Raw genomic sequence first — 26,801 nt, forward strand, 5'->3', positions numbered from 1 at the left:
ACAAATGGCATTTTCTAAGGTGCTGGCAATATCAAGATCTGCTTAATTCCACTGTATTGTCCTCTTCTTCCTCCAAGGCAGTCTTTCTCAAGCTGGCTCCTGTATTTACGAGAGTTGCAGTTACACTTTGGAGACTTCCAGGATAGGAGAGGTTGTTCTGAGGTCACACAACCAGATATTACTATTCATGAGAGCATTTGATGTACATGGATGCAGAACATTTACAAAATTGGGACCACGTATAAAAGCTAATTTTATTAAAAAGCCAAAAGAAGGAGAGAAGACTTTGTCATCAAGAAACAAATTAGGAAAACTTTAGGAGAAGCTGCAGATTCTTTTAGGCCAGAAATATTTCTCTAAGAAATGTATATCAATAAGGATTTCTAATTATTTAATTATGATTACGGTGACATTATGCTTTTTGTTGGTTTAAAAGATTAACAGTTAATGGTCTTTGGCTGTAAATAATAATCTTTACCTGAGTTCAAGTTTTCAGTACTGAATGTAAATTCCCTTGCAGAATTCAGTTTGTTTATAAATTATATGGCCAGGCATTATGATTTGGATAAAAAATAATAGAGAAAATGAACAAAGGATACTTTTAAATAAATATGCATCTTTACATTCTAGTATTGTTTCTGAATACAAGAAGACTGCTGCTGAGTGGCTCCTTAAAACAAAATGTCACTAAAGGTCTCACCCTGGCATTGCGTCAAGCTTTCAATCAAAATGTCAATGCACAAGTAAGCAAGTTTGGTGTCTGTTTTATAATCGGATTAAGAACACAAGCTAAGGGTTTTTAAAACATATTTGTGAAAATGTATAGAATTGATACAATTGTTGTGCATTACAAATAGGAAAACAAACTATTTTTATTTATCAGTTTCTTTTAGAATATATTTCCTTGATTTTAGGCAGAGCAGGGCAGCAGCTTTTATTGTTAAGATTGAAAAATCTGGGCAGTTTGCATTGAAAAATCTCTGGTTGAAAATGCAGTGTCCGGAATGGAATGTGCAATTCATTCTAGTGGAATGGGACTTCTATTATTTTAGATATTTTTTTTGTTAACAATTAACCAGTGGAATGGCTTGCCTTCAGAAGCTGTGATTGCTCCATCACTGGAGGCTTTTAAGAAGAGATTGGACAGTCAATTGTCTGAAATGGTATAGAGTCTCCTGCTTGAATAGGGGGTAGGACTAGAAGACCTAGGTCCATTCTAACTTGGTTATTATGTTACTGTCAACACTGCTAACATCGGATGTTCTCCCTTTGACAAAAGATGAAGAAGCAGCTATTTCATATTTAAAACTTGTGTGTTACTTTTAGAGCTAGAATCAGTTGATGGTGGGGGAGGAGGAAGAATGTCTCTAGGTTGTTTTGAAATAAGAGAAGATAAGAATTTGGCGGGTTGTCTAACAGAAGGGAAAACTGACCCTTCAAACTAATTGAAGAATGCGACAGCAATGAAAGGAGGAGAATTGTGCTTAATACTATTGTGCTAAGGCAGACATGTCAAACACAAGGCCCGGGGGCCAGATCTGGCCCACGAAGTGGTTTCATGTGGCCCGCGAAGCCATCCCGGAAACAGTGAGGGAACGGCCCCCACTGCCTTGGCCCTGGCCCAGAGACCCTCCTTCTGCCAGAGACCCTCAGATCTGTCCCACTCCTGCCCAGGCCCCCATAGGCACCCTTGATGCGAATGTAGAGTAGGCCATATGCACTCTAGCCACGCCCACCCAGTAGGCCACGCCCACCCTGACCATACCCACCCGGCCCCTGAGGGCAACTGCAACGCTGATGCGGCCCTCAATGAAATTGAGTTTGACACCCCTGTGCTAAGGGGAGGGGAATTCAGATTCCAGCTTCCAGCAAGCATTGCCAATGTCATAGGGGTCTAATAAAAGACTTTTAAGGTAAAAAAAATGCCTCAGAGTCCTTTGAAGAGCTTATCCCTCGGAAACGTGACAGTTACTCAGTTAAGATCAGTTAACTTGTAGGAGAAGCAATACCTCAATCTGAAAAAGGGAAACAGCATACAAAATTTACTTTCAGAATATTTAAGGAGGTGCAATAAGAGAGCTATTACTGTTGTTAAGCTATTCTCTGGTTTGCACAATATTTTGGTTTCTACAACTTTAGTATCCCTTCTGTTGCTGTTTTTATTTTATTTATTTTATTTTATTATTTCGAAAGAATAATGGTCTGTATAGATTTGTAAAATGCATAGTTAGTATTCCATTCCAATATTCCAGTGTCTTGTAAGGCAAGCTCTTAATACATATTTGCATACAGTATAACATAGAACGAAGAAACTTATCATATGTATTTTGCTATAACAACTTGCATTTTTCCACAACACTGTAACTGGCGTAGAGCTTAGTAATATAGGACTATTGAATACTAAATAGTCAACAAAGAGAATAATCCATTTGAAGTAAGTCAGGTCACCTATGGCCAAGTGCTTTTAACTCTGTGCTCATTCTTCAATGAGTGTTAATCTAACAAAACATTTTTAATTATTCATAATTTTATTGAAAGGGCAATTTTGTCTTGATCATTTCTTTGAGATTAATGTTTTTAGTTCCTTGAACAGAGGAGTCATAAAGTTCTCTGAGTGATCTGAAACAAAACACTTAATTGTGAAGAATATGAAATGCATATTTATCTTTTTTTATTTTTCAGATAGAAATTTTGGAACAATCAAACAATGTGACAATTGGTTACTATGTTACTCAGGACAGACTCGTTTTCATACCTGCTGTGGTTATTGAAATGCTAATTGCTTATGGTGTTACTAATGCCACTTTAGATATTAGGAAACATGTGCCAAATCTTCATTCTGTTGCTGTCTTAGCCTTGCCATGGAACCCACTGCCAGCTTATCATTTTCAGTTGAAAACAGGTAAATTTTCTCAAATGTACACTCTCAGAAGTAATAGGGTTATATCTGTTAGTACAGTTACAAATTTCAGTGTTAGAACAGGAAGTAAAAAGTTCTTTGTACATCCAGGATTCTAAACTTGGCACAAAAGAGATTGTGTTCCAGTAATCAAAATGTATTAGAAGTGGGGGTTCATTCCTTCTCTGTTTAAAGCTTGTTCTTCTATCAAATAGTATTGAGAACAATTGGGTCAATCTGCCCCTTGAAAATTAAGATACTGGCATGTAATTAGATAAAATTAGCTAATTTAATTGTAACAATGAATTAGCTGATAAAATTTGCTTATTTTTTTTAAAACTAATAGGCCTAAAGCAACAAAGCACACTTTTATATGTGTTACAACAACATCTGATTTTTATTACCCCTTTAACTGTATCAGATTATTTTTCCGTTCTTTAAAAAAGTTTTTAACACTCTTCAAAAAGGTTTGCAGAGTGCTTAACAAACACCATTATTAAAAGTGTCTGTTCTACATTTAACCATCTAAAACATGTCACAGAAAGCAAAAGATTTAAAGAGGAAGGAGGAAAAAAAATCCAAACGACAGTACTGCTTGCAGCTATCATAATTAGCTGGACTGGAATCAATTTACTTGAAATAGAAACATAGTATTTCATACTACTAGCATTACTGAGGTAATCCTCAGGTTATGACCACAATTGACACTGGAATTGCTATCGCTAAAAAATGTGTTTATAAAGTCTGACATCACACAACCACATCACATAGCGACAGCAATCCCGTACAATGCTATTGTAACCGCAGGACCTACATTAAGCAGGGAGAGGCAGGCGTCTTAGGTAAGGAGTGTGGGGGTGCTGTGGGGGATGGCTGGCATAGGTCGCACGCAAGTTGTGGGAGGCCCGGCATAGGCTGTGCACAAGTCAGGGGGACCGGTAGAGGCTGTGGGCTGGTGGGGAGTACTGCAGATTGAACAAAAGGTGGGAGCAATTTGTGACCTTCTCTGTTGGCTTCCCCATTGACTTTGCTTGTGGAAAGCCAGCAGCCAATAGTCATTATGTGACACAGCTTCCTGTGATTTAGTAATTGTGAACTGGGCATATGAGTACCTGGACCATGATCATGTGATTGTGGCCAGAACTTTGAGGTAACATCCAGCACTGCCATAATTTCAAACAGTTGCTGAACAAATGGTTGTTAAGCAAGATATACTTGTACTATATATTTAATGCTCTATTTTAATGCCATATTATGAAATCTTGTGCAGTGAATTTTGTTTCATTTATTAGAAGTTAGTTTTGAATTCAGGGGCTGACCTTGCCTGGGCTTGGAGCCTAAGCATAGTTGGGAGAACTATCAGGCCAGATAGGGCAGTAAAAATCATCCCAGGAGAAAGAAATGGCCAACCACTTAAGTACTGTTGCAAGAAGACTACCTAATTGTGTTGATGAAGTCATCAGGAGTAAGTTTGACTTGAAGACACTTTGTTCTTCAAGATACGTGTAGAGTTTCAGATTTTAACAAGGCAGATAGAAAATATACATTCACTAAATGCAATGGCTCTTGTTCATCTAGAATTACAGTTTGTGGATGAATCAGACAACATAAAGTCGTGCAGATTTGTTCAGACAATGGAACAAAGATTGCAGAGGGCATTTCAAGATGCTGAGAGGAAAGTCTTGAATACCACTAGCAAGTTAAATGTTCAGGTAAAACATTTTATCTTTATCAAATTATTACTATGTACAACAGGTGAAGATCAGGTCTTATTTTTAATCCTATTGGAAGGGCAATATAAATATATTTTACTGTTACCATTTATTAAGAGAAAATTCATGATTCATATGATGACTTAGTTGCAATTTATTATTTATTTTATTTTTGTCCATTTATTATCATTATTAATTTATTTAATAGATTTATATCCTGCCCTTTTTTTTGAGCAAGAGCTCAAAGCAGTATCCATAATGCTCTTTCTTCCTGTTTTGGGCTGAGTGTGATTTCATGATTAAAAGGACTAGAATCTAGGTCTCCCTGTTCCTTGTGTAACACCTTGACCACTGCATATATGTTTGGAATCTTACTTCCATGTGTATATAAACATATACAAGGGCACTTATTCGTACAGAATTATATTTTATTTCGGTACATCACTCACACTTTTCCGTTCAATATGCCACTTTCTTTGGAGCCAAAGGAATACTGTTGGCGAATCTCAAGGAATATTGTCTGTCTGCACAGACAAACAGAATTCGAGACTTTAAGCTGGACTTTGTATTAAAAAAAGATTCAGAAATGCAGAAATATAGTTATCCTCTCTACAATTATTTATCTGCTAAGCAATAATTGCATAAATGAATGAATGTTGATGATGGATTGGATGCCTGGTTTTTCTTCTTTTTCTTGTTTTTTTTTGTTTATTTTTCTTATTTATTTTTATTATTTTTAGCCTCCCAGGGTTGTGTTCTGCAAGATGGGTGGCTATATAAATATTTTGAATGTATGAATGAATGAATGCATTAGCTAGCTGTTGTAGTACTCCCATGCACAGTAATTACCAATGACAGAATTCATTTTAAACTGGTCTCCCTATAAAATTACAAAGAGAACATGAGTTCCAAAATCCTGTTCAGTATCTGCAAAACCAATTGAGTTGTGTTATAATGGCCAGTTCACAAAGCAGAGGGCACCAGTCTTTCCACATTTAAAAGCAGTTATGCTGTATGAATAATGTATCTTAACCCTTTATTTGTAGTTATTGAAAGATTACTTAAGAATATAGAGGTAAAACATATTGGCTGCATTTCTCAGATGCTGTAAAACTAAACCAGTTACTTTTATTTTATGGATATCTAAATCTTTTAAAAGCTATAACTAACTAAAAGATATACATATAAATGTATCACCATAATTCTTTTTCCCCCTAAAACCACCGATTGATTGATTGATTGATTGATGAAGGAATCTTACAGCAATGTGTGTTACTAAATGGAGCAATGGCAAAATTCAATAATCATTTGAAACATTTTTCCACATTTTACATTCAGTTAATTATATATGCACTTCCAGATATGTAGTCATACTCTATACTGAGTGGTAAAAATCAAAATAAAATTTGATAGGATCCTTTCTAGTTGACCAGTCATGCCAGAAATCCATAGGGATGTGTCAAAAATTTGGCTTGATAAACTTGACTGGCAGTTGTGAATTGTTTACTTTGTGTAGAAAGAGTATAAATCACCTACAGTAATTGCTTTATGAAAAAAATCCTGAATTCAGAACAAGGAATAATTTATTTGGCCTTTGAATAATGTTTATATGAGCTGTATATCTTATCTATATTATTATCCATTTGAACTTTTAACACCTTTTGGTATATATGTTACTTTATTTTATAATTTAATGGTTCTTAGAATAATGTACCCTCAAAACAGGTAGAACAAAAAGCCAGCAATGGATGAGAGAGATAGGAGTGATTTGCCCTGATACCTGTATATTCCTCCCTTATGAAATGTTTGTCCTTCATCAGTACAGAATCTTGTAATAGAATCTTCCTATCAGAGATGAGATCTTTATCTCATTGTATTAAATCTGTTTGAGTTTTCTTACATTTAGAATGTGCCTGTAAGCAAGAATTTGTTTCATTCCTTCAGTTCATGCATGATGCACAGCATATTTTTTGGCACTTTTTAAACTAATAGAGATGAGGAAGAATTATGTGTGCTCTTTTGCTTCTTCTTTGAGCATCAAGAAAGGATGGCAGTCTTGTCTGCCCCAGATGTTTGCTGCAGGTCTGTGCAATTAGACTTGCATAATGTGCACTGAAAGCATGTGGTAAACTTTGTGGACATTATATTACTCTGCTGAAAATGGCATTACCATGAAGATAAGACACATTGCCCATTTGAACTTACTCCACTCCCTGTTTGTTTTAATGGAAGAAACCTGAATGAAATATTGTCTTCCCCCATGCATGGAACATGCCATTTTTACTTCTCCTGCTTGTTCCCTCTTCCATTTTCCCCTCAGTTCTGCTTTCCATACTATAAAATTGGTGTCAAGTTTCCGATAGACAGAGACAAATAAAACAGAACTCCAAGGCTTGGAAATTCCTCAAAGAACATGTTTATTAGTTACAAAGTATTGGCACGTCATAAGTGAAACCAGGTCTGAAGACACATGTAACAATTCCCCAATACAAAGTTAAGAAATCCCACCTCTAAAGCTATGCAAGCAACTACATTCCCCAGTACGTCTTCTTAGTGGGCTTTTCACGAAATGCCCAGCCTGCAGTCTCGGGAGCAGCCAATGACCTTCGTTCCCACGGGACAAAAGAATATTTTGACTAGCCAAGCATCTGGCAATCCCCCCTGCCCCCTTTCTATGTATCAACTGAAAATGAATAGGGGAAAATGGCTACAGCCACATTCATTTTTACAGTTGACAATTGGTTGTGATTTGCTTAGTTGATAGCCCTGTAGATTAGGTGGCTGGCAGAAACTATAAGAACAAATGGGATTTGTTGCGAATGGTCTTTCAAATAAGCCGATATCTTTGCCATTTCCGCCAGGTCAGAAACTTTTAAAGTCCATTCTTCTATAGTCGGCAGTTCCTCCTTCTTCCAATATTGGCCTACTAAAAGTCTTGCTGCCGTAATTAAGTTCAACATCAACTTAGTGTCCACAACAGTAGTATCCGTAATTATGCCCAATAAAAACAATTGCGGAGAAAACTTTTATCCTTTGCTTAAATATCTTCTGCATATTCCACCAGATTTTAATCCAAAAAGCTTTAACCTTTCTACAGGTCCACCATATATGAAAGTACGTTGCGTCTTCGCCACCACACCTCCAACATTTAGGTTGATAGTTCGGATACATACTTGCGAGCTTTTTAGGATCTAAATGCCACCTATAAAACATTTTATAAAAGTTCTCTCTTAAATTTTGGGCTTGCGTAAATTTTACGTTCCTCACCCAGATCTTTTCCCAAGTATCCATTGTGATAACTTCTTGAATATTCTGAGCCCACTTTATCATACAATCTTTAACAAGTTCTGTTTCTGAGTCAATTTCTATCAATGCAAGATATATCCGTTTGATATGTGCTGGACCCTGATTTCTAATTTGCTTTACCAGATTTTCATCAGTCATTGAAAAACCAATTTTCTGATCTTCTTTCCACCTGGCCCGTAATTGACCACATTGAAACGAAGTTTGAACAATCTTCTCTTCTCGTAGAAAATTATATGGCTTCAAACACCAGACGTTCCTCTCCAAACTTAGGATTTCCTTGTATGTAGTCACATCATGTTTGAACCCAACATTTATATTTTCTATTGCGTGTTTCGGTATTGCCCATAAAGGTATCTTGTAATTTAACTTACGTCTATACTTTTTCCAAACTCTCAACAAAGCATGTCTAAAAATATGCACCTTAAACACATTATCTACCTTCTTATCATACAATAAATATGCATGCCAGCCAAATAACAAGTCGTGGCCTTCAAGATTTAATAATCTCCCTTGTGTTAAATTAATCCAATCACTTATCGCTGATAAAGCAGCAGCTTCATAGTATACCGTATATACTTGAGTATAAGCCGAATTTTTCAGCCCACTTTTTGGGCTGAAAAATTCCACTTCGGCTTATACTCCAGTCAACAAAAAAACTTACCGAGGACTTGTGCGCGGCCGAGGCTTTGGTGCTTCCGGGATTGCGCGCACCTCTCCCAAGCCACTGCCGTCCGGAGACCTGCCGAAGTTTGGGGAGGTTTGGGGAGGTGCGCACGCACCTCCCCAAACCTCCCCAAACTTCGGCAGGTCTCCAGATCTCCGTGCCTTGCCTGCCTGCTTCTTTCCGTTGCGGAAAGAAGCAGGCAGGCAGGTCACGGAGATCCGGAGACCTGCTGACGTTTGGGGAGGTTTGGGCACCTTCCCAAACCTCCCCAAACGTCGGCAGGTCTCCGGATCTCCGTGCCTTGCCTGCCTGCTTCTTTCCGCTGCGGAAAGAAGCAGGCAGGCAAGGCACGGAGATCCGGAGACCTGCCGACGTTTGGGGAGGTTTGGGGAGGAGATCCGGAGACCTGCTGACGTTTGGGGAGGTTTGGGCACCTCCCCAAACCTCCCCAAACGTCGGCAGGTCTCCGGATCTCCGTGCCTTGCCTGCCTGCTTCTTTCTGCTGCGGAAAGAAGCAGGCAGGCAAGGCACGGAGATCCGGAGACCTGCCGACGTTTGGGGAGGTTTGGGGAGGTGCCCAAACCTCCCCAAACGTCAGCAGGTCTCCGGATCTCCGTGACCTTCCTGCCTGCTTCTTTCCGCTGCGGAAAGAAGCAGGCAGGCAGGGCACGGAGATCCGGAGACCTGCTGACGTTTGGGGAGGTTTGGGGAGGTGCGCGCGCACCTCCCCAAATCTCCCCAAACTTCGGCAGGTCTCCGGACGGCGGCGGCTTGGGAGAGGTGCGCGCGATCCTGGAAGCACCGAAGCCTCGGCCGCGCGCAAGTCCTCGGTAAGCTCCGGGCGGTCACTTGCTTCGCGTCTCCTGAGGGAAGGGGGGGCGACTGGAGCGGGCGTGTTTCCTCGCCTGCTGGGTGCCACGATTTGCCCGGGGAACGCGCGGGCCCGAATGGCAGCGTGGAGCGAGGAAGCGGACAGCCATGGCTTCCCCGAGAGCCGTGGCCACACAGGGTATTCCTGTGTATTCAGGCTTGCAAAATGGCGGATCGAGCCTCTGCTGGCGGCAGAGTCTTGCAGAACGGCGGATCGGCTTATACTCGAGTCACGAACTTTTTCCAGTTTTGGGGGGTGAAAATGGGGGTCTCGGCTTATACTCGAGTCGGCTTATACTCAAGTATATACTGGGCAATTTGAGACCACCTCTTTCACGCGTGTCCTGCATAATCTTAAATTTAACTCGTGGCCTTTTCCCTGCCCATACAAATTTATTGATAACCTTTTGCCATTCCTCCAAATTTGAATCCTTTTTAAGAATAGGTATCATTTGAAATAAGAATAAAAATTTAGGCAAAACATTCATTTTCACTGCTGCAATTCTTCCCAATAAAGACAATTGTAATTTTTTCCAGCTTTCCAATTCTTTTTGAATTTTTCCCCATAATTTTTCATAATTATTTTTATATAACTTTGCATTTGAGGGTGACAAATACACCCCCAAATATTTAACCCTTTTAACAATCTCAAATCCAGTTAACCCTTCTAAAAGGGCCTATTGCAATACTGTCAAATTTTTAGCCAATATTTTAGTTTTTTGTATATTAACCTTGAATCCAGAAACCTTCCCGTATTGCATTATTATCTCCATCAGGTCCACAACAGAATTTTTTGGCTGAGTCACTGTAACAACCAGATCGTCTGCAAACGCCCTCAATCTATAATCCTGATCTCTAATTTGAATTCCCTTAATTTTTTCCGAATTCCGTATTTTAATCAATAATATCTACAATGTTAAAACAAATAATAAAGGTGATAATGGACACCCTTGTCTTGTGCCCTTTTCAATATTACATACTTCAGTCAAACTATTATTTACTATTATTCGGGCTGTTTGTTTTTGATATAATGCCCTAATTGGTTGTAAGAATTTATCCCCAAAATTCATTTTATCTAATACTTTCATCAAAAATTGCCAATCCAGTTGATCAAAGGCTTTTTCGGCGTCTAAAAAGATCAGCGCCACAGGGATCTGGTTGTTCCTTTCCAAAAATTCCAACAAGTCTACTATATGCCTCACATTATTTTTCATTTGTCTGCCACTAATAAACCCAGTTTGGTCACCATGAATTATCTGTTGCAAAACCCTCATCAATCTGTTAGCTAAAACCTTAGCAAATATCTTGTAGTCCGTATTCAAAAGTGATATTGGTCTGTAATTTCTTACTTGAGCGACATCCTGATCTTCCTTCGGAACCAGAGAAATAAAAGCAGTTCTCCAAGACGGAGGCACCCGTCCTCCCCTTTGAATTGTCTGAAACAATTCCCTTAATGGCTTTATCATCTCCAATTGTAAATTTTTATAATACCCCACAGTCAGTCCATCCGTGCCTGGTGCTTTATCCACCTTCAATTGTTTAATTGCTAAAAGAATTTCTTCTTCTGTTATCAATTGATTAATCTCTTCCTTTTGTTCTTGTGTAAGAACCGGGATGTTAGCATTCCTCAAATATACATCAATATCTGCTTCATTAATCTTATCTTTAGCATATAATTTAGAATAAAACAACAACAACATTCGCAACAACGTTATATTATGGAGTGGAAAAAGTGGATTGATTACATCCAGAACAAATATGGGACCAAAAAGTTTCATTTAGCATTTGTATAAGTTTTGATGTGATATTAGTATTGCTTGTAGTTATTTTATATGAGCTAGAGTGCGATAGACTTAATAGTTTATTGTTGTTAGCATATGGTTGTTTTATGATTGTTTTTACTTTTATACCTTGTATTTAGCTCTGGGAATTCGGTCATGGGGGAGGGGGGAAGGGGAGGGTGGAGGGTTAGGGAGGGCTAGGAAGGGTTGGGTGGGGGTGGGGGGGATTGTTAAAGATAAAATGTATTTAAAAACTTTTCAATTAAAAAAAAGAACAAATGGGATTTGAATGTTTTGAATGCCCAGCTTTTAAAATTTAAAATGGAGTAGAACCAAACGTAACAACAGAAATATTACTATTTTCTTACTTATATACAGGCATCCAAATGACCCATCATTGTACATATAAAGAATGTGCTTCCAAGATGAGTTTTTGTTTGTGAAATAGCAATACTCTTTTCTCCTGCCTGCTGGATTGGTTGGATTGTCTATCCGAAGAGTGAAAATACCTGGGAGCATGTGTCTTTTGCAGTAATGGCATGATTAACATTTACCTGGATGACTGAGAATCTCCATAGTCATTTACCCTTGATCTTTGAATTAATATAATAATACAGTACATGGAAAGAGCAATAAATCAAACTGAAGTTATCCACTCTGTCTCTGTTGCAATTGTTTTATTTTTTCAGATCCTGAACACATCAAATGTATCTCAGGCTGTCACTCTGTTGTATGTGGTGAGAAATGAAAGTACAGTCTTAAATGGCACAGTTTCAAGCAACCTTCTTAATCAGCTTTCAGCTGAACTGGTGGGATTCTATCTTACTTTCCCACCATTAACTATTGCTGAAGGTAAGTTCTTTTTTATTGTTCTATTTTTATTTTATTCAAAAAAGCTAAAATACAAATATACAAAATACAATACAAAAATATTAGTTAAAATACAAAAATACAAATTTAAAACTTCAAAAAAATTCTTTCAAAAAAACAAAGAAGAAAACACAAAACAAAAAAGACATTAAAATGCATTTAAAAAACCCTAACACATATATACATATTATCCCCCCTACTGGGCAACTGATTAATATATTTTGCAACAATATTAGTTTCCCACCCCTTGTGAAAGAGGCCCATTTTTTTAAAAAAAACAAACAAACTACCAAATCTATTTGCAAGTTATTAGCCTATCATCTATATACTATATAAAAAGAGCCTTGGTGGAGCAGTGGGCTAATGCCTCCTTAAGTAACACCAGCTGCCTGCAATTAGTGCAGGTTCGAGTCCCACCAGGCTCAAGGTTGGTAAAATGACCCAGATTGTTGGGGGCAATAAGCTGACTTTGTAATAATGCCGCTTGGGGTGGGGGCGAAAGCCCTAATAAGCAGGCATATACATAGAATGAAGGCTATTGCTAAGCACATTGGTTTCTGCTTAAATTGTAAGCCGCCCTGAGTCTTCGGAGAAGGGCGGGATATAAATGGGATAAAAATAAAAAAATAAAAATGCTATATTAATGACCAAATAGTTAGCAAGAAGAACAATAATGATAAAAAAGGCAAGATTAAAGTTTCAAAATCCTCTCTTTGGAATTGTTATTGTAATCTAGGGGTCCCCAACCCCTGGGCTGTGAGTCACTACCAGGCGGCAGCCTGTTGGGAACCAGGCGATTGAAGTGGTGGGCAAGCGCGTGAAGCTTCACTTGTACATGCGTGGGGTTTAGGCATCTCATCTATCTCAAGTTGGCCTAAAAGATAACAGTCATTTGTCCTGGATCAAATATCCATGTTTTTCACACTCCCCTAATACTTGGTAATCATTCATATTACATGAGGTTTCAGGAGGTGATAACCCCTTGCTGGCCTTGGCTGATCCCATAAAGGAGAGTAGGACTTCATTTGTCCTTCAAAGAGTAACAAATAGTAGAGCTGCAGGCTAGATTGTTAAAAAGATATTCTGGGGAAAGGAACAATCCATTTTCATATGCTGCCCAAAAAAACTACATGGACAGAATCAAAAAATCACTAAGAGGTGAGTTCAGCTCAAGAACATATTTACTAATAATGGATAGACTATTTGGAAATATTTAGTATTTATGAAACATTGATTTAGTTTGCTTCAAATAATGAATGTTAGTTTACTTTGCCAACCATCTTTCCTTAAAAGGGAAGATGGGGAAAATCTCTATTTAAAATACATCTGAAAAGAAAGACTGAAAGGGCTTAATAAAAGTTCACCAGACTGGTTTCCAAAGTATGTCATGAGGTCATGAAATGACTACTTTGCCGGCAATCAAAGTTTTATAAATATTTAAAAATAGATTTAAAAGAACAATATGTACGTATATTCTAATCAAGTGACTTTGTTGATGGAACAAATTTGTCCTATTCTTTCAGCCCTTATATCCATGCTTTAACTCTGCTTCTAAGCACTATCATAGTCCATTTTTGAAGAAAAAAAAGTTTACCAAATTTTTTGCTTTCTTTTGGAACTGAATAGTCAGAATAAGCTAGAATCAACAATGCTAGTAAGAAATGAAGGAGAGAAAAATGGATAAAAATAGCATCAAAGTGAATGGGGAGAAGCAGGGCAATGTATAAGCATCGAGGGATGGAGGAAATAGATGGAGAGACAGTAAAAAAAACAGTTAAAGGCATGGAAAGAAAGTCGTTGCAAAGTGTTGGGAAAGTGTGAAAGGGAAATTAAGGAACCAAATATTTTTGTAACAGGTGAACTGGGAATGAATAGAGCTGGCAAATGAGAGTAAGAGGCTGTATTTGTTGAACTCTAGATAAAGTTTAGAGCAGATGATACCACTCTAATGGCAGAAAGTGAAGAAGAACTAAAGAGCCTCTTGTTGCGAGTGAAGAAGGAGAGTGCAAAACTTGGGTTGAAACTAAACATTAAGAAAACCAAGATCATGGCATCTGGCCCTCTCAATTCCTGGCAAATAGATGGGGAAGAAATGGAGGTAGTGACAGATTTTATTTTCCTGGGCTCCAAGATCACTGCAGATGGGGACTGTAGCCAAGAAATTAAAAGACGCTTGCTCCTTGGGAGGAAAGCCATGGCAAATCTAGACAGCACACTAAAAAGCAGAGACATCACCCTGTCAACAAAAGTGCGTATAGTCAAGGCTATGGTCTTCCCAGTTGCAATGTATGGCAGTGAAAGCTGGACCATAAGAAAGGCTGAGCGCCAAAGAATTGAAGCCTTTGAACTATGGTGCTGGAGAAGACTCCTGCGAGTCCCTTGGACTGCAAGGCGATCAAACCGGTCAGTCCTAGAGGAGATCAACCCTTACTGCTCTTTAGAAGGCCAGATCCTGAAGCTAAAACTCAAATACTTTGGCCACCTAATGAGAAGGAAGGACTCACTGGAGAAGAGCCTAATGCTGGGAAAGATTGAGGGCACTAGAAGAAGGGGACGACAGAGAATGAGGTGGCTGGATGGAGTCACTGAAGCAGTAGGCGTGAGCTTAAATGGCCTCCAGAAGATGGTAGAGGACAGGAAGGCCTGGAGGAACATTGTCCATAGGGTCGCGATGGGGCGGACACGACTTCGCAACTAACAACAACAACAGATAAAGTTTGTGAGTGGTATTACATGATGCTATTTTTTTCTTTGTTGCAGAGTATGCACATAATCACATTTTACAAGGCCTCATGCAAAATTCTGTGAGGTAGAACTTCTTGACCACATGCACTGTAACATAAAAAGCTGAAGCTTTAGGAAGAATAATAAACAAGTTTAAAAATACAAGAGTGGTTTTATCTTAAACTTGGCACTGAAGGAAAATCCTTCAGAAATTGTACCTTTTCATGTTTCTTTTCATTATATTGGAGGCCTCGCCTGTTTTTGCTTTTTTGCTATGTTGTCTCATAAATCTGAAGAGCATGCAAGGTTCATGATTTCTCTTCTGTAAATATCAATCTAGAAAGAGCCTATTAATTTTCTACTGCACAATTTTGCACTGAGCACTTTCAAACTATGTCATTTCACTTTAGGCTGTAAAATCTCCTTCATACATGATTTAAAAAGTCATAAGTAGAATAAAACTGCTGTAGTGAAATTTACTTTTGATGATTGATTGCTCAAAAAATATGTTTCTTACATGGCATATGTGAATGTTGGCAAATCAGTGTACCTGTCTTTTAAATTAAAATGCTGTTAGTGCTGCATTAATGTATTAATGAGTGAATTAGCATTTATTTTGGATATATTATCTGTATGGATATGTATTGTAACTACAGTTATGGGTCTGTTGGCTGTGCACATCAGCTTTAACCAATCCAGATTGCAATTTTCATCTTCCCCAGCATGGCCAGAACGTGTGGATGGTATCAATTTGGAAAATAGTTATTTATTGCATTTTAGTTGTATATTATAATCTGCCCCCAATCTTGAAGGGCTCTTTGTGACGTAGAGAAACCACAGAATAAATCATACTCCAAGGTAGATGTTCTCATTCAGTCAATTAGGGATTAAAGCTCATCAAAAGGACAATACAATTTAAATTTCTTGGTAGAATATTCACAAGCAGGGGGCTATATGAAGCTTCATACAGAAAGAGTTTTGAAATTGGAACTGCTGCAGAGGAGGCCTGTTGCTTAGTTTAAATATCTTCCCCTTGTTTAGTGACTGCAATCCATTCCTTAAATCAAAAGAAAAATATTGTTAAGCAAAATGGTTGCTAAGTGGACACATGTCTCTGAGGGAGAAACAAATGCTGTAAAGATCCCTGGTTGTTTCTCTCCATTCAAAATTGTCTCCTACAATGACCTATGTCTGATAAATTTTCTTTATCCCCCGCTTTTTTTTTTTTTGCCCCTCGCAAAGTATAGAAATTGCTTAAACAGACTATTTCTTTTTGAAGTTGCTTTTCTGTGCAACGTATGCTTCCCTAAATTTGCTAACATTTCACAGTGAAGGTTTTGGTAATTGTGCACACAAAATTTGGTCCATCACTTGAGTATGCGTGTGATGCAAACTGGGTGGGGCTAGCGCTTGCATGATACTTGCTAACCTTGCCCTGTTCTTGTGCACAATGTCCCATTTTTGCACCCTGCAACACAGCGGCAGCCTCTTTGTGTGCCCCATGGCGTGGCATCCTATTTTTGCACCCTGCGGCCGCAGCACTAGTACAACTGAGTGTGTGCGCACACATGCGCACACTGGCCAGCCCGTCCCACAGCCCGGTGGCCAGCAGTCCACGGCCCACTACTGGTCCGTAGCCCACAGGTTGGGGACCCCTGCTCTAGAAGACCTGCCTGTAGGGGAGAGTAAATTTGGGTCTGTATGAGCATTCTTCTGACTAGTTTTATAATATCTTTTGTCTTTTCAAGAGGTATTTACAAATCATGTGGGGAAAGTAGGAGTCAGGAATATCATGTTTGCCATCTTGAATTATACATAAAAAGATGGAATACAATATGAGAGAAATAAATAACTCTATTGTGAGAAAAATATATTCTGAAGTTTGAGTAAAATAACCTTGAACACATATACATAATTTGTAGTTGTGAATCCAGAATATTAGAACAACTATAATATGGTTCATGTAGACATATGAGGTAGTATCTTGGGACCCCCTTTTACAGTCTAGAAGGGGGTCTTAAAATCTTCTCACAAACAGCCATTTTTCTCCAGAATACCCTCTTGTTCACTCATTTTTCAGAGAAGAGGCATGTGGCAGTCCCCTTCCTTGAGCAGTTTGAGCTGGCAAGAAGGCATATAATGAAGAAAGAAATATTTCTTTCAAAAGGAGGAGTTTCGTTCTTTTTCTTTTGTCTATAATAAACTCAGTGACCTAGAAGAAATTAGAAGGAAGAAAAAAGAAGAAATGAACAATTGCTTTCTGGAAAGGTTGATTTTAATTACTATTAATTCAAGAACTAATTGCTCCCTCAGCTAGAGGATCTCTCACAGCTTCACAAGACAAGACAAGATCTCAATGAATGTAATAAGGCAGTGGTCCCCAACCCCTGGTTTGTGGACCGGTACTGGGCCACAGCATGCCAGCAACTGGTCCACACAAACAAGCCGTGGGATACAGGTAGCATAGAAAACCACACACTCTCTGGTCCACAGAAAAAAACGGTCCCTGGTGCCCAAAAGGTTGGGGACCTCTGTAATAAGGAATCTAAATGGCTGCAAATTTTACTAATCCTAACTTGTGCCTAAATTTGTAAATGTAGCCCTGTTGCTTCTGTTTTGGGGAAATCTACTTTTCCTTGCTTTCAGTTGCTTCTGCAGGAGAAAACTCAAACCTCAAAAGATTCATTTTTAAAAAAAAATCACCTGAAAGAAGGAAACTAATTTTCTGATTGGCCGCTGGACATGATTTTCCCTGATTTCTGTTGTCTCTGCCCATCACTGGATGAACAGGATAGCTGACTTTTTTCTTTAGCCCTTTGAACTGGTTTTTAAGTGGAGTTTTCCCACCTTCACTATAATAACATTTTTTTTATTTTAATTTTTTTTAATACCATTTATATCCCGCCCTTCTCCGAAGACTCAGGGCGGCTTACAATCTAAAGCACAATGTGCTTAGCAGTAGCCTTCATTCTATGTATATACCTGCCTGTTAGGGCTTTCCCCCCCCCCCCCCAAGCGGCATTTTTACAAAGTCAGCTTATTGCCCCCAACAATCTGGGTCCTCATTTTACCTACCTCGGAAGGACGGAAGGCTGAGTCAACCTTGAGCCTGGTGGGACTCGAACCTGCACTAATTGTCTTTTCTTTTTACAGTTACCCAAAACTTGATTAGCAAATTCTGAAGGGAAGTATGACTTCAGTTTATATGCCAGATAGGAGAAAGAATAATTTACATATGAGGCTTGATTTCCAAAGAACACCAACTTAAATATTTTCTCCGGCGCACAATTTATAATGTAACCTTATAAAACTTATTTGGAAAGTACGGATGATCTGTGTGAGTTTCCCTTTGTGTGTGCTCGACTATGTGATTCTGCAGCTTATTGAGACATTTAGAAATAAGGAATACTTGCTGGGATTCCTGGTAAGAAAACAAACCTGACATTTTGCAGAAGAAACTTTTGGCACAGCACAAGAAAAATAATTTGGAAAATGTGAAGTTAGTTGAGTAATTGATTGCTTTGTTTTCTGTGTTATTTTAAAGCACTAGAATATCCAAATCTCGATACTTCAGAAGCAACTAGAGATTACTGGGTGATTACAGGTAAAGTTTTGGTTTTTTTAAGACAACATTTTCCTAATTTTCTTACATTTAATTCTTTTTCACATGAGAGAACCTTGACACTGTGAGGACTGTTAAAATGAGAGCAATATCTGCCGTTTTAGGTTACTTAGTAAAAGGTTAATTATTATTATTATTATTATTATTATTATTATTATTATTATTATTATTATTATTAATTTAATTTATATACCGCCCTTCTCCCGAAGGACTCAGGGCGGTGAACAGGGCAATACATAAAAACTAGATACAAAAATTAAAAATTATTAAAACGTAATTAAACTGCCCATAATAAATTAATACAGATTAAAAATTGAAGTCCATTTATAAAAATCCCACCCCCTCCCATCAGGCCAGGCCAGCTTGTTTAAAGAGATGGGTTTTAAGATCGCGCCGGAAGGAGCGGAGATCTGAGGCTTCTGCAAATTATTGCCTCATTTAGTTAGTTCTTTGAAAAAACTATGAATTTCATATCCAGAAATAATATGCCCCAAATTTACAAGTTTCAGAATCTTAACAAAAATAATGAGGTATAATTACAAAGTGTTGATTTATAAATATATATTGGCCACATATTACACCTGGCTGTTTCATAGCAACATACTTACACTGTTCTTCTCAGCATGCATATGAGAAGGGTTGATTTTTCCCTGCTATATCTCCTTTTTAAAATAATCTCCCCCTTCATACAAAACAATTCTACCCGTGGTTGATTTTCTGAGAAAATCCAATTTGTCTAATAGAATAAAAGACACATTATTAGAAAAATACAAGTGGGAGTTGGTTTTTTTGTATTTTTGTTTCTGCTTTTAGAACACAGTAGCTAAGAAAACATGTTCTCAGTATGCATGGTTAACTATGCAAGTTGCATATTTTCTCTGTTTAAGAAAGTAAGAATATGGAACAATATTTTTTTCTGTAATGCAACTATGCTTCGGCATAATTCGTTCATGTTGCAATTTTGTAGACAAAGTAGAATTTTCTAAATCTGCAGGTTTTGTACAGCTGTGCTTTGGTTTGAATTACTTCCGTAGAGAACATTTATCTCCTGAATTTTTTAAAAAAACTTTGTTATGCAGCAGATTACTTCCAATTTGTTTGTGCTGCAACATAAATAGAACTCAGTCATTTCTTGGAGGGACAAATATTTCTTGTGATCCTGTGATTCCCAGTGTAAATCTAATGGAATTCATGTTCTCCATTTCTCAATAAATAAGCTGCAACTCTATTTCTCTGGTCTTTTAGGGATCCCCCCCCTCTTTTGGCACTTTCAAGTGTTGTGTTTTTTTTATGTACAATGTTCAGTATAGTATATGTATATAGGTACTTATTTATTTCACAGTGATCTTTAACAGTTGTGACTACCCATGAGAACATTTTGTTCATATTTTTATGATCATTTTAACGTAGCAATTCATTTTTTATTGTAATTGTCATCTGTTCATAACTTACAAGGGTGGTCTCTACATGGATATCAATATTTAAATCATATATTTAACAATAATTAAAGTAAAATGATACCAATAAAAGAACTATTTAACCTTTTAGAGCACAAGTGTAGGTTAAAAAGTATATAATCTTCCAATAATAAGATTAGCTGTAAAATAGTATAAGCTACTGTCCACATTAGGATTTGTGGAATTTGCTTCCAAGCTATTTTTCAATAAAAATGTTTTACAGATATGTGGTAGGATTAAGATATATTTTAAAGGCCCAATTAAAGGTCACACAGTATTTTGACACAGGTACAGGCCCTATGCTGTATTGAATATTGTACATAAAAAAATCACACAACACTTACAAGCTTTGAAAGATTTTTTTTAAACCATACATGTTTATAAATCTTTAACTCACTGCTGCAGTATATGTTTTCCTTCAATTTTTGTAGTTATACTGGGAGTTGACACTACATTGCTGGGGGTGAATAACCAAAGTTTTGCAAGACTCATGGAGCAACGTTTAGCACCACTGTTCATGATGACTCATCAACAAGAAAGACGATTTAAACGAGCCACTACTATTGGCAGCTTTACTGTTCAGGTAGAGTCAAGAACTAAAGATAATGCTTAAGTTTCTATCTCTTTGCAGTGCTTTTGTATGGCTTGGGGGTATCAACCAGAAACCTCATATTGTAGTGAAGTGAGAAATTTAAGGTTTATCTGTCCATTTTTATTATAAATTTTGGTAAGTTAAAATTAGAACAACTCAACAGTTGTTTTTTTCCTCCTTCTCTTGGTTCAAGAATGAGACCCTTGGAAGTATTTCAGGTTTTATGTATTCCACTGAAAGCTTGTATTATCAGCATGGCTGCTAGTGGGAGAGATTTTTACACCAAAGTTTTCTGTTTTATGAGGTAATATGAAATATTGTACCAAATATATTAATTTACCTATAGCACATATGAATGAAGGTATTCCAATTATTCTTCCCCTCCATTAGTTGGTTATCTGATTTGCACATGGTTGCATAAAAAGAAAGAGCCTTGGTGGAGCAGTGGGCTAATGCCTCCTTAAGTAACACCAGCTGCCTGCAATTATTGCAGGTTCGCATCCCACCAGGCTCAAGGTTGACTCAGCCTTCCATCCTTCCGAGGTAGGTAAAATGAGGACCCAGATTATTGGGGGCAATAAGCTGACTTTGTAATAATGCCGCTTTGGGGGTGGGCGAAAGCCCTAATAAGCAGGCATATACATAGAATAAAGGCTATTGCTAAGCACATTTGATTTGTGCTTAGATTGTAAGCCGCCCTGAGTCTTCGGAGAAGGGCGGGATATAAATGGGATTAAAATAAATAAAAATAAAATAAAATAAAATGCAAGAGCAGGATTAAGATCTTGCTATTTGGTGCATGAACCTCAGTGTTTTGTGTGGAGCAGAATTTATGAAGCATCAAGAAGCTGGAATCACTCAGATTAATTTAGTACCTAGAAACTGGAGATGTGAGAGGAATATAAATAAATTTGCAGAGGGCTATTATGTGAACATAGAGCAAGTGACTTTCAAGAGAACAGCGAAAGTTCTGCTTATCCTGAAAGGTGAAAAGAGTAGGCCTGCAATGCAAATCCTGGTGTTTAGGTGGTTTGTGTATATTTATTTTTGGTTCATCCATGTCTGCTACAAATGAACTAATCTACCCAGGTTTTGTTTGTGAGCTTTCTGCCAAGGAAATCAATTCCTGAACAAAGAGTTAGTATCTAGAATATTGAGATTTGTAGCCCTGTATATGTATAACTTGTCAATATGGGATACAAACAAGTTCCCACTGGTATTTCTGAACTAAATAACTTCCTTCTGAATATTCATGAATATTGCAAATTTAATTGAAAGTGTATTTTAAATTTACAAGCCTATTTACAAATTAATATTGTCTTTTGCAGGATACAGAAATGAGTGTATTAACATTACAGATGTAATTGTTTCCTAAGGTCTTTATTTGTGTGGTTTTTGTTTCTTTTTTAAGATGGTAAAAATGCAGCGAATTCCAGGTCCCCGGGAGCCTGCTGAATTGACTTACTATATTTTATACAATGGGAAACCTTTGTTGGGCACAATAGCTGCTAAACGTTTGACTACGGTTGATTCACAAAGGATGGCCTTGACTCTAGGATATGTTGTTCAAGTACAAGCTGATCGTAAGAAATATTCTCTTTGCTTCCCTCTTATAATTATAATTCTTATGATTGTTATGAAAATGTAGCAGAAATCTAGTGCAGTGGTTTATTAAAAAATGTTATCTTCTGTAGTTGCTTAGTTGCTTTTTGAATACTACATCACATTTTTTAGAACAGTGACGTGGAAGAGCTTTCTGAGAATATAGCACATATGCATAAATACGTGTGAGAATGTTATGTGTGAGATTATAATTTACACTGACCTTCGTATTAAAGGAAGTGTAAGCATACCATAATATTAGCCTAGGTGAAGAATTAAAAGAAATCTTGGATTCAGCCTGTTTCAAATGCAGTAAATTGACACGAACTGTACAAATGTATTAGTCTTAGCTCTGGATTGCATAGTCTACTTTCAAGCTGCCTTATTGACTTCTTGCCTGCTGCCTGTGTTGTGATTTTTTTTTAGATTTATCTAATTTTTAAGAAATTGATAGATGAAAAGCTGCACACTGTTATAGTTGGTAGTAAAAGATATGTGGTTTACATAACAACATTCCATATCCTGCTCATTTCTTAGATGTCAATTTGGATTGTCTTCTTGTCTTACTGAAGCAAGAGATGAATGATTTTGAGAAGCTATGTGCCTTCTTTGCTTTTTTCTTTATTTAACCAAGCAGAAAAGCGAGCCACCTATATCTGTTCTTAACCGCAACTTTTCTGCAGCTTTTTATTATGTACAAAGTGAAAAAGAGTAATGAATGGTTAAGATAAGCTATTATGTGAAATTGTTTGAAATTGGTATCTTGTCCTTTTTTATTTGGAAACTGTTAACCACACTTGTTTATCACAGTTCCTGTGAGAAACATAAGAGGAGTATATAGATAACTGAACAACCTCTCTTATATACATAACTTGCTGATATAAAAGAAGACAAAGTGGTGAATAAAACAGATCATTATCTGAATTTGCTAAGTTAAAATTCTAATACTCTGAAGTAGGTCAAGATATCTTCTCCAGAGCAAGACGTTTTTAAGTTACAGTTAAGCTATGGCTGTTTTTCTGTAGTTTTGTCAAGACTGAAATTAAGTATATACATTGTAGATAAAGAAATAAGTGTATGATAAATTATTCTGACATTGCAGATAATCTCTGTGTTTATTTCTACATATTACAATGTAGTCTAGATTGCAGAATATAATGTATTTTGGAATGCATTCAGTTAGTATTGTGGAGTTTACACCAGGAAAAATAGTAAATGAGACTTAAAACAATTGCTCACTAATACATTCCCACTTTGGACTCAGTAGAAATAGGAACTGCTTTATATAAAATAGACTATTGAACTAGGTATTATTTATGCAGACTATTATTATCTCACCCAGATTCCTTCTGCTTACCTGTGTATTGATTTTTTTTACAGTAGTGTTAACACTTGGTTAAGCTTCATACGTTTGATGCTTTTTTATGTATTTATGTATTTTTATGTAATTAGGACTATTGTGTTTTCAGAGGCTTGGAGTTCTTTTCATAATAGTTGAAAATAGGCAATAAAAATAATTAGAATACTAATATGTTTATCATCTCTGTAGATATTAAGTGCAGGTAAAACCCATTTCAAATCAGTTAGAGAATAGAAATATTGTGAAAACATCTGCATATAGTATAACAATATTTCTTTTTAGTTTATGATTGTTGATTTCATAGTACATATGGAAGTTGAATAAAATAAAGCAATACTGTATGCATCCTTCTTTCACAGATCACTGAGTAAAGAAATCCCTTAGTTCTGTGTGCCTAGTGATCTTCAGATTCCTAAATTATGCTAAATTATGCTAAATTCCTTAACAACTACCAAGTTCTGCTGTTCCCAGCAATCTGTAAATTTCCAGTCAGATGACTGAAACATAATTTTAAGCTGACATTTAGCAGATTAACCAGCCTATAATGTTTAGGATCTATTTTTTTTTCCTTTTTTAAACATAGCCATCACAGTGGCCTGCCCTCACTCTGTCTGGATTTCAGCTGTAGTCTTGGTAAAAAGAGCCAAACATAAAATTGTTAAATAAGCTTGAATAGTTGACCATGCAGATACTTTCATTTTTTGTTCATATAGTGAACTCATGGAAAGCGTACATTAGCTTTCCATTTGAAAATGCATAAAGGAATGCTGCTGTCAGTCAAATTTGGTGGACAGTTTATACTCTGGAACTTTTGTTTTTGAAGTCTCTTGTACCATTGCTACATGCATTTCAGTTTATGTCATAAAAGATGGCTTTTGCAATCAATTTTAGTCATGCTGATAATGTTGCTTTGCCTTAGAAATCATGTTAATGACAGTGGAGGATTTAAAACTATTCTAATAATGCTAAAATTGATTTTTCCCCCTGTAACAGACTAATTTCACCTGTTTGAAAAGGTATATTTAAAAATAGTGAAAGAAAAACCTAGTAGTAAAACTCATTTTTAATAGACTTTTTGACCACTTTAGGTCAAAAAGAAGCCCCAAGGTATGTTTTGAGTATCAGTGTACAACATTCCCGATTTTTAGGTGCCAAGAGCACTTTTCAGACTGGTTGCTTATTTGTCAGATATCTTCATACTGAAGCAGCAACAACTTTTACTTTGGGCAGAGTTAATACTATGCCATAAATGATTTTATCAGTAACTTTACAACACCAGAGAGATGTTAATTAAAAATTACAATATATTGGTAGCCTCTAACAATAGAAGACTCTTGCACATATTCCTGTAATATATTCTATATCTATAATGTCCTAGTCCTATGCTTTTTTATATAAATGTTTAAATAAAATTGATTCTGTTGAATATAGTTGTGGGTGAGGGGCAATTTCTTGCTGATAGATCATACCATAGTTGGTATCTTAGGGAAAACGTCTTCTCAAAGGTTTTCAGTTAACATAGGGAAAAAAATCTGACTGAACTAGTGGTAGACTAACCATTGTGAGACTAGCAGCCAAGAATTTCAGTTCCAGTTCATCTGGAAGGATTTTAGATTGGAGAAGGCTAGAGAAAAAATTATTCAGTCAAATAGATCATTGCTCTGATTCATTACGAGTAAACTTTATAAGTTCATTTCTTTCCTTTTCACTTGATGTATGCAGCTGTAGTTAAAAACCCACCCAACAATTTATGGATCATTGCAGCAGTGTTGGCTCCCATAGCAGTTGTTACAGTCATCATCCTTATCATCACAGCTGTTCTATGCAGGAAGAACAAAAATGACTTCAAGGCAGACACCATGATGAACTTGCCACAAAGAGCCAAGGTAGGTTATTTTCATCCTGGGCTCAGTTATATGAATTTGTTTCTTCAGACTTACATTCTTCATCCATCTGTGCAAGATGAGTTAATTGTGCTCTGTTTAGACAAGTTTTATGAAGGCATTAACCTGTGTTCAAAGACAGATTGAAACCATTCCTACTGACAAGAACCAACATGACTGAGATCCGAAAAGACCCTGTTTGTTTTTGATAATTGGATGAAAATGAGGTAAATATAGGGTTATTAAATCTCTCTAATTCATAGTAAGAATTCTATATTTTATTCTGTGTCCTTTTGTTTCAAATAACAGAAAGTGAAAGGTATTTTTTAGTTAATCTCCATATCATTAAAACTGGAAGCAGTGGCAAACTTCAGAGTTCCCCAACCCATCCCACTCCTCACCAGTGGTCACACAGAGAATTGCAAGTAATGGACTTTGTATATCAAGACTATTAAGACTTACTCATTAAAGCATCTTTTCATTCTGTTTTTTTACTTTACAAGTGAATTTTGTAGTAAGGAGATAGGCATGTACAAGGCATCACATACTTGTTTTATTATTTCTGTATCAAAGTTTTGGTTGAATAAATTATAGTTAAATATGCAGACAGAAGCAAACACTATTTTATTTCTGTTGTAATGATGGTTATACACACCCACCCACCCACACACACACACACACACACACACACCCCACACACACACCCCTTAATCAAACTAAAAATACAAATCCCAGGCATATTTAAATCAGAACAAGAAATCCGAACACTGGGATGAGTTAGAAAACTAAAACAGTTTTATTAAAAATCAAGCTTTCATTGGCTAACTACCAACGTCGTCAGGATGAAATCATTGGAGTGGGGAGACTGCTCTGCACTCCACTCATAGAGCGCGTCACTGCTCTGTTTGTTTTAACCGGCTGTATTCTTTCGAGTCGCCTCGCATTTGTTCCTATGGAGTGTGATTTTCTCTGAGTGTCTGCTGTTGGAAGAGGATTACTGTCAGTCCTGTTAGCTATAGTCATTGCTCTTGTCATTGCCCGTGTTTTCATGCCGGAAGCTCTAAATAGTTGTTCTTCCTCTTTTTTACATTCCGCGGTGGGGGGGTGATTGTGTAATTATGCAGTTCTGGTCTTGGTTTGATGGAGTGCTCTGTGAGCGCTTACGTCTGCATTTGCGTCGTGCGCGCTGATCCTCTTCCCAACCCCTGAGGGCTTGATTCACAGGGCGGAGATCAATATGCCGATTGATCGAGGAGTGGTCAAAAAACCAAGCTTCCTTGAATAATCGTCCACCCTTGGTGTTATCACAGGCGATTTCCTCAGCCTCTGCCAGATTGAAGGTGTGATTGTGTGTGGCCATGTGTGCCCACACCTGTGAGTGTTGTTCTTGTCTTTTAATGGCAAGCTCGTGTTCGTGTACCGTGGTTCTCAGTTGTTTTGCAGTCTCCCCAATATAATT

The 26,801-nt window shown here is 37.2% G+C and overlaps 1 protein-coding gene across 1 annotated transcript in view; it reads left to right on the forward strand.

Annotated features, from left to right (window-relative positions):
• The window catches only part of KIAA1549L (KIAA1549 like), a gene marked incomplete at its 5' end in the record, with an annotated part of 185,302 nt that overhangs the window by 79,258 nt on the left and 79,243 nt on the right, over nucleotides 1-26,801 (forward strand). The window contains 8 exons of the mRNA XM_083357765.1: nucleotides 631-743; nucleotides 2,683-2,902; nucleotides 4,478-4,611; nucleotides 11,922-12,084; nucleotides 18,371-18,430; nucleotides 20,337-20,488; nucleotides 21,909-22,080; nucleotides 25,182-25,345. Coding sequence (XP_083213891.1) covers nucleotides 631-743; nucleotides 2,683-2,902; nucleotides 4,478-4,611; nucleotides 11,922-12,084; nucleotides 18,371-18,430; nucleotides 20,337-20,488; nucleotides 21,909-22,080; nucleotides 25,182-25,345 — 1,178 coding nt within the window. The remainder of the gene's footprint in view (nucleotides 1-630; nucleotides 744-2,682; nucleotides 2,903-4,477; nucleotides 4,612-11,921; nucleotides 12,085-18,370; nucleotides 18,431-20,336; nucleotides 20,489-21,908; nucleotides 22,081-25,181; nucleotides 25,346-26,801) is intronic.

The sequence above is a fragment of the Vipera ursinii genome (genome assembly GCF_947247035.1).
Source record: "Vipera ursinii genome assembly, chromosome: 1".
NCBI lineage: Eukaryota > Metazoa > Chordata > Lepidosauria > Squamata > Viperidae > Vipera > Vipera ursinii.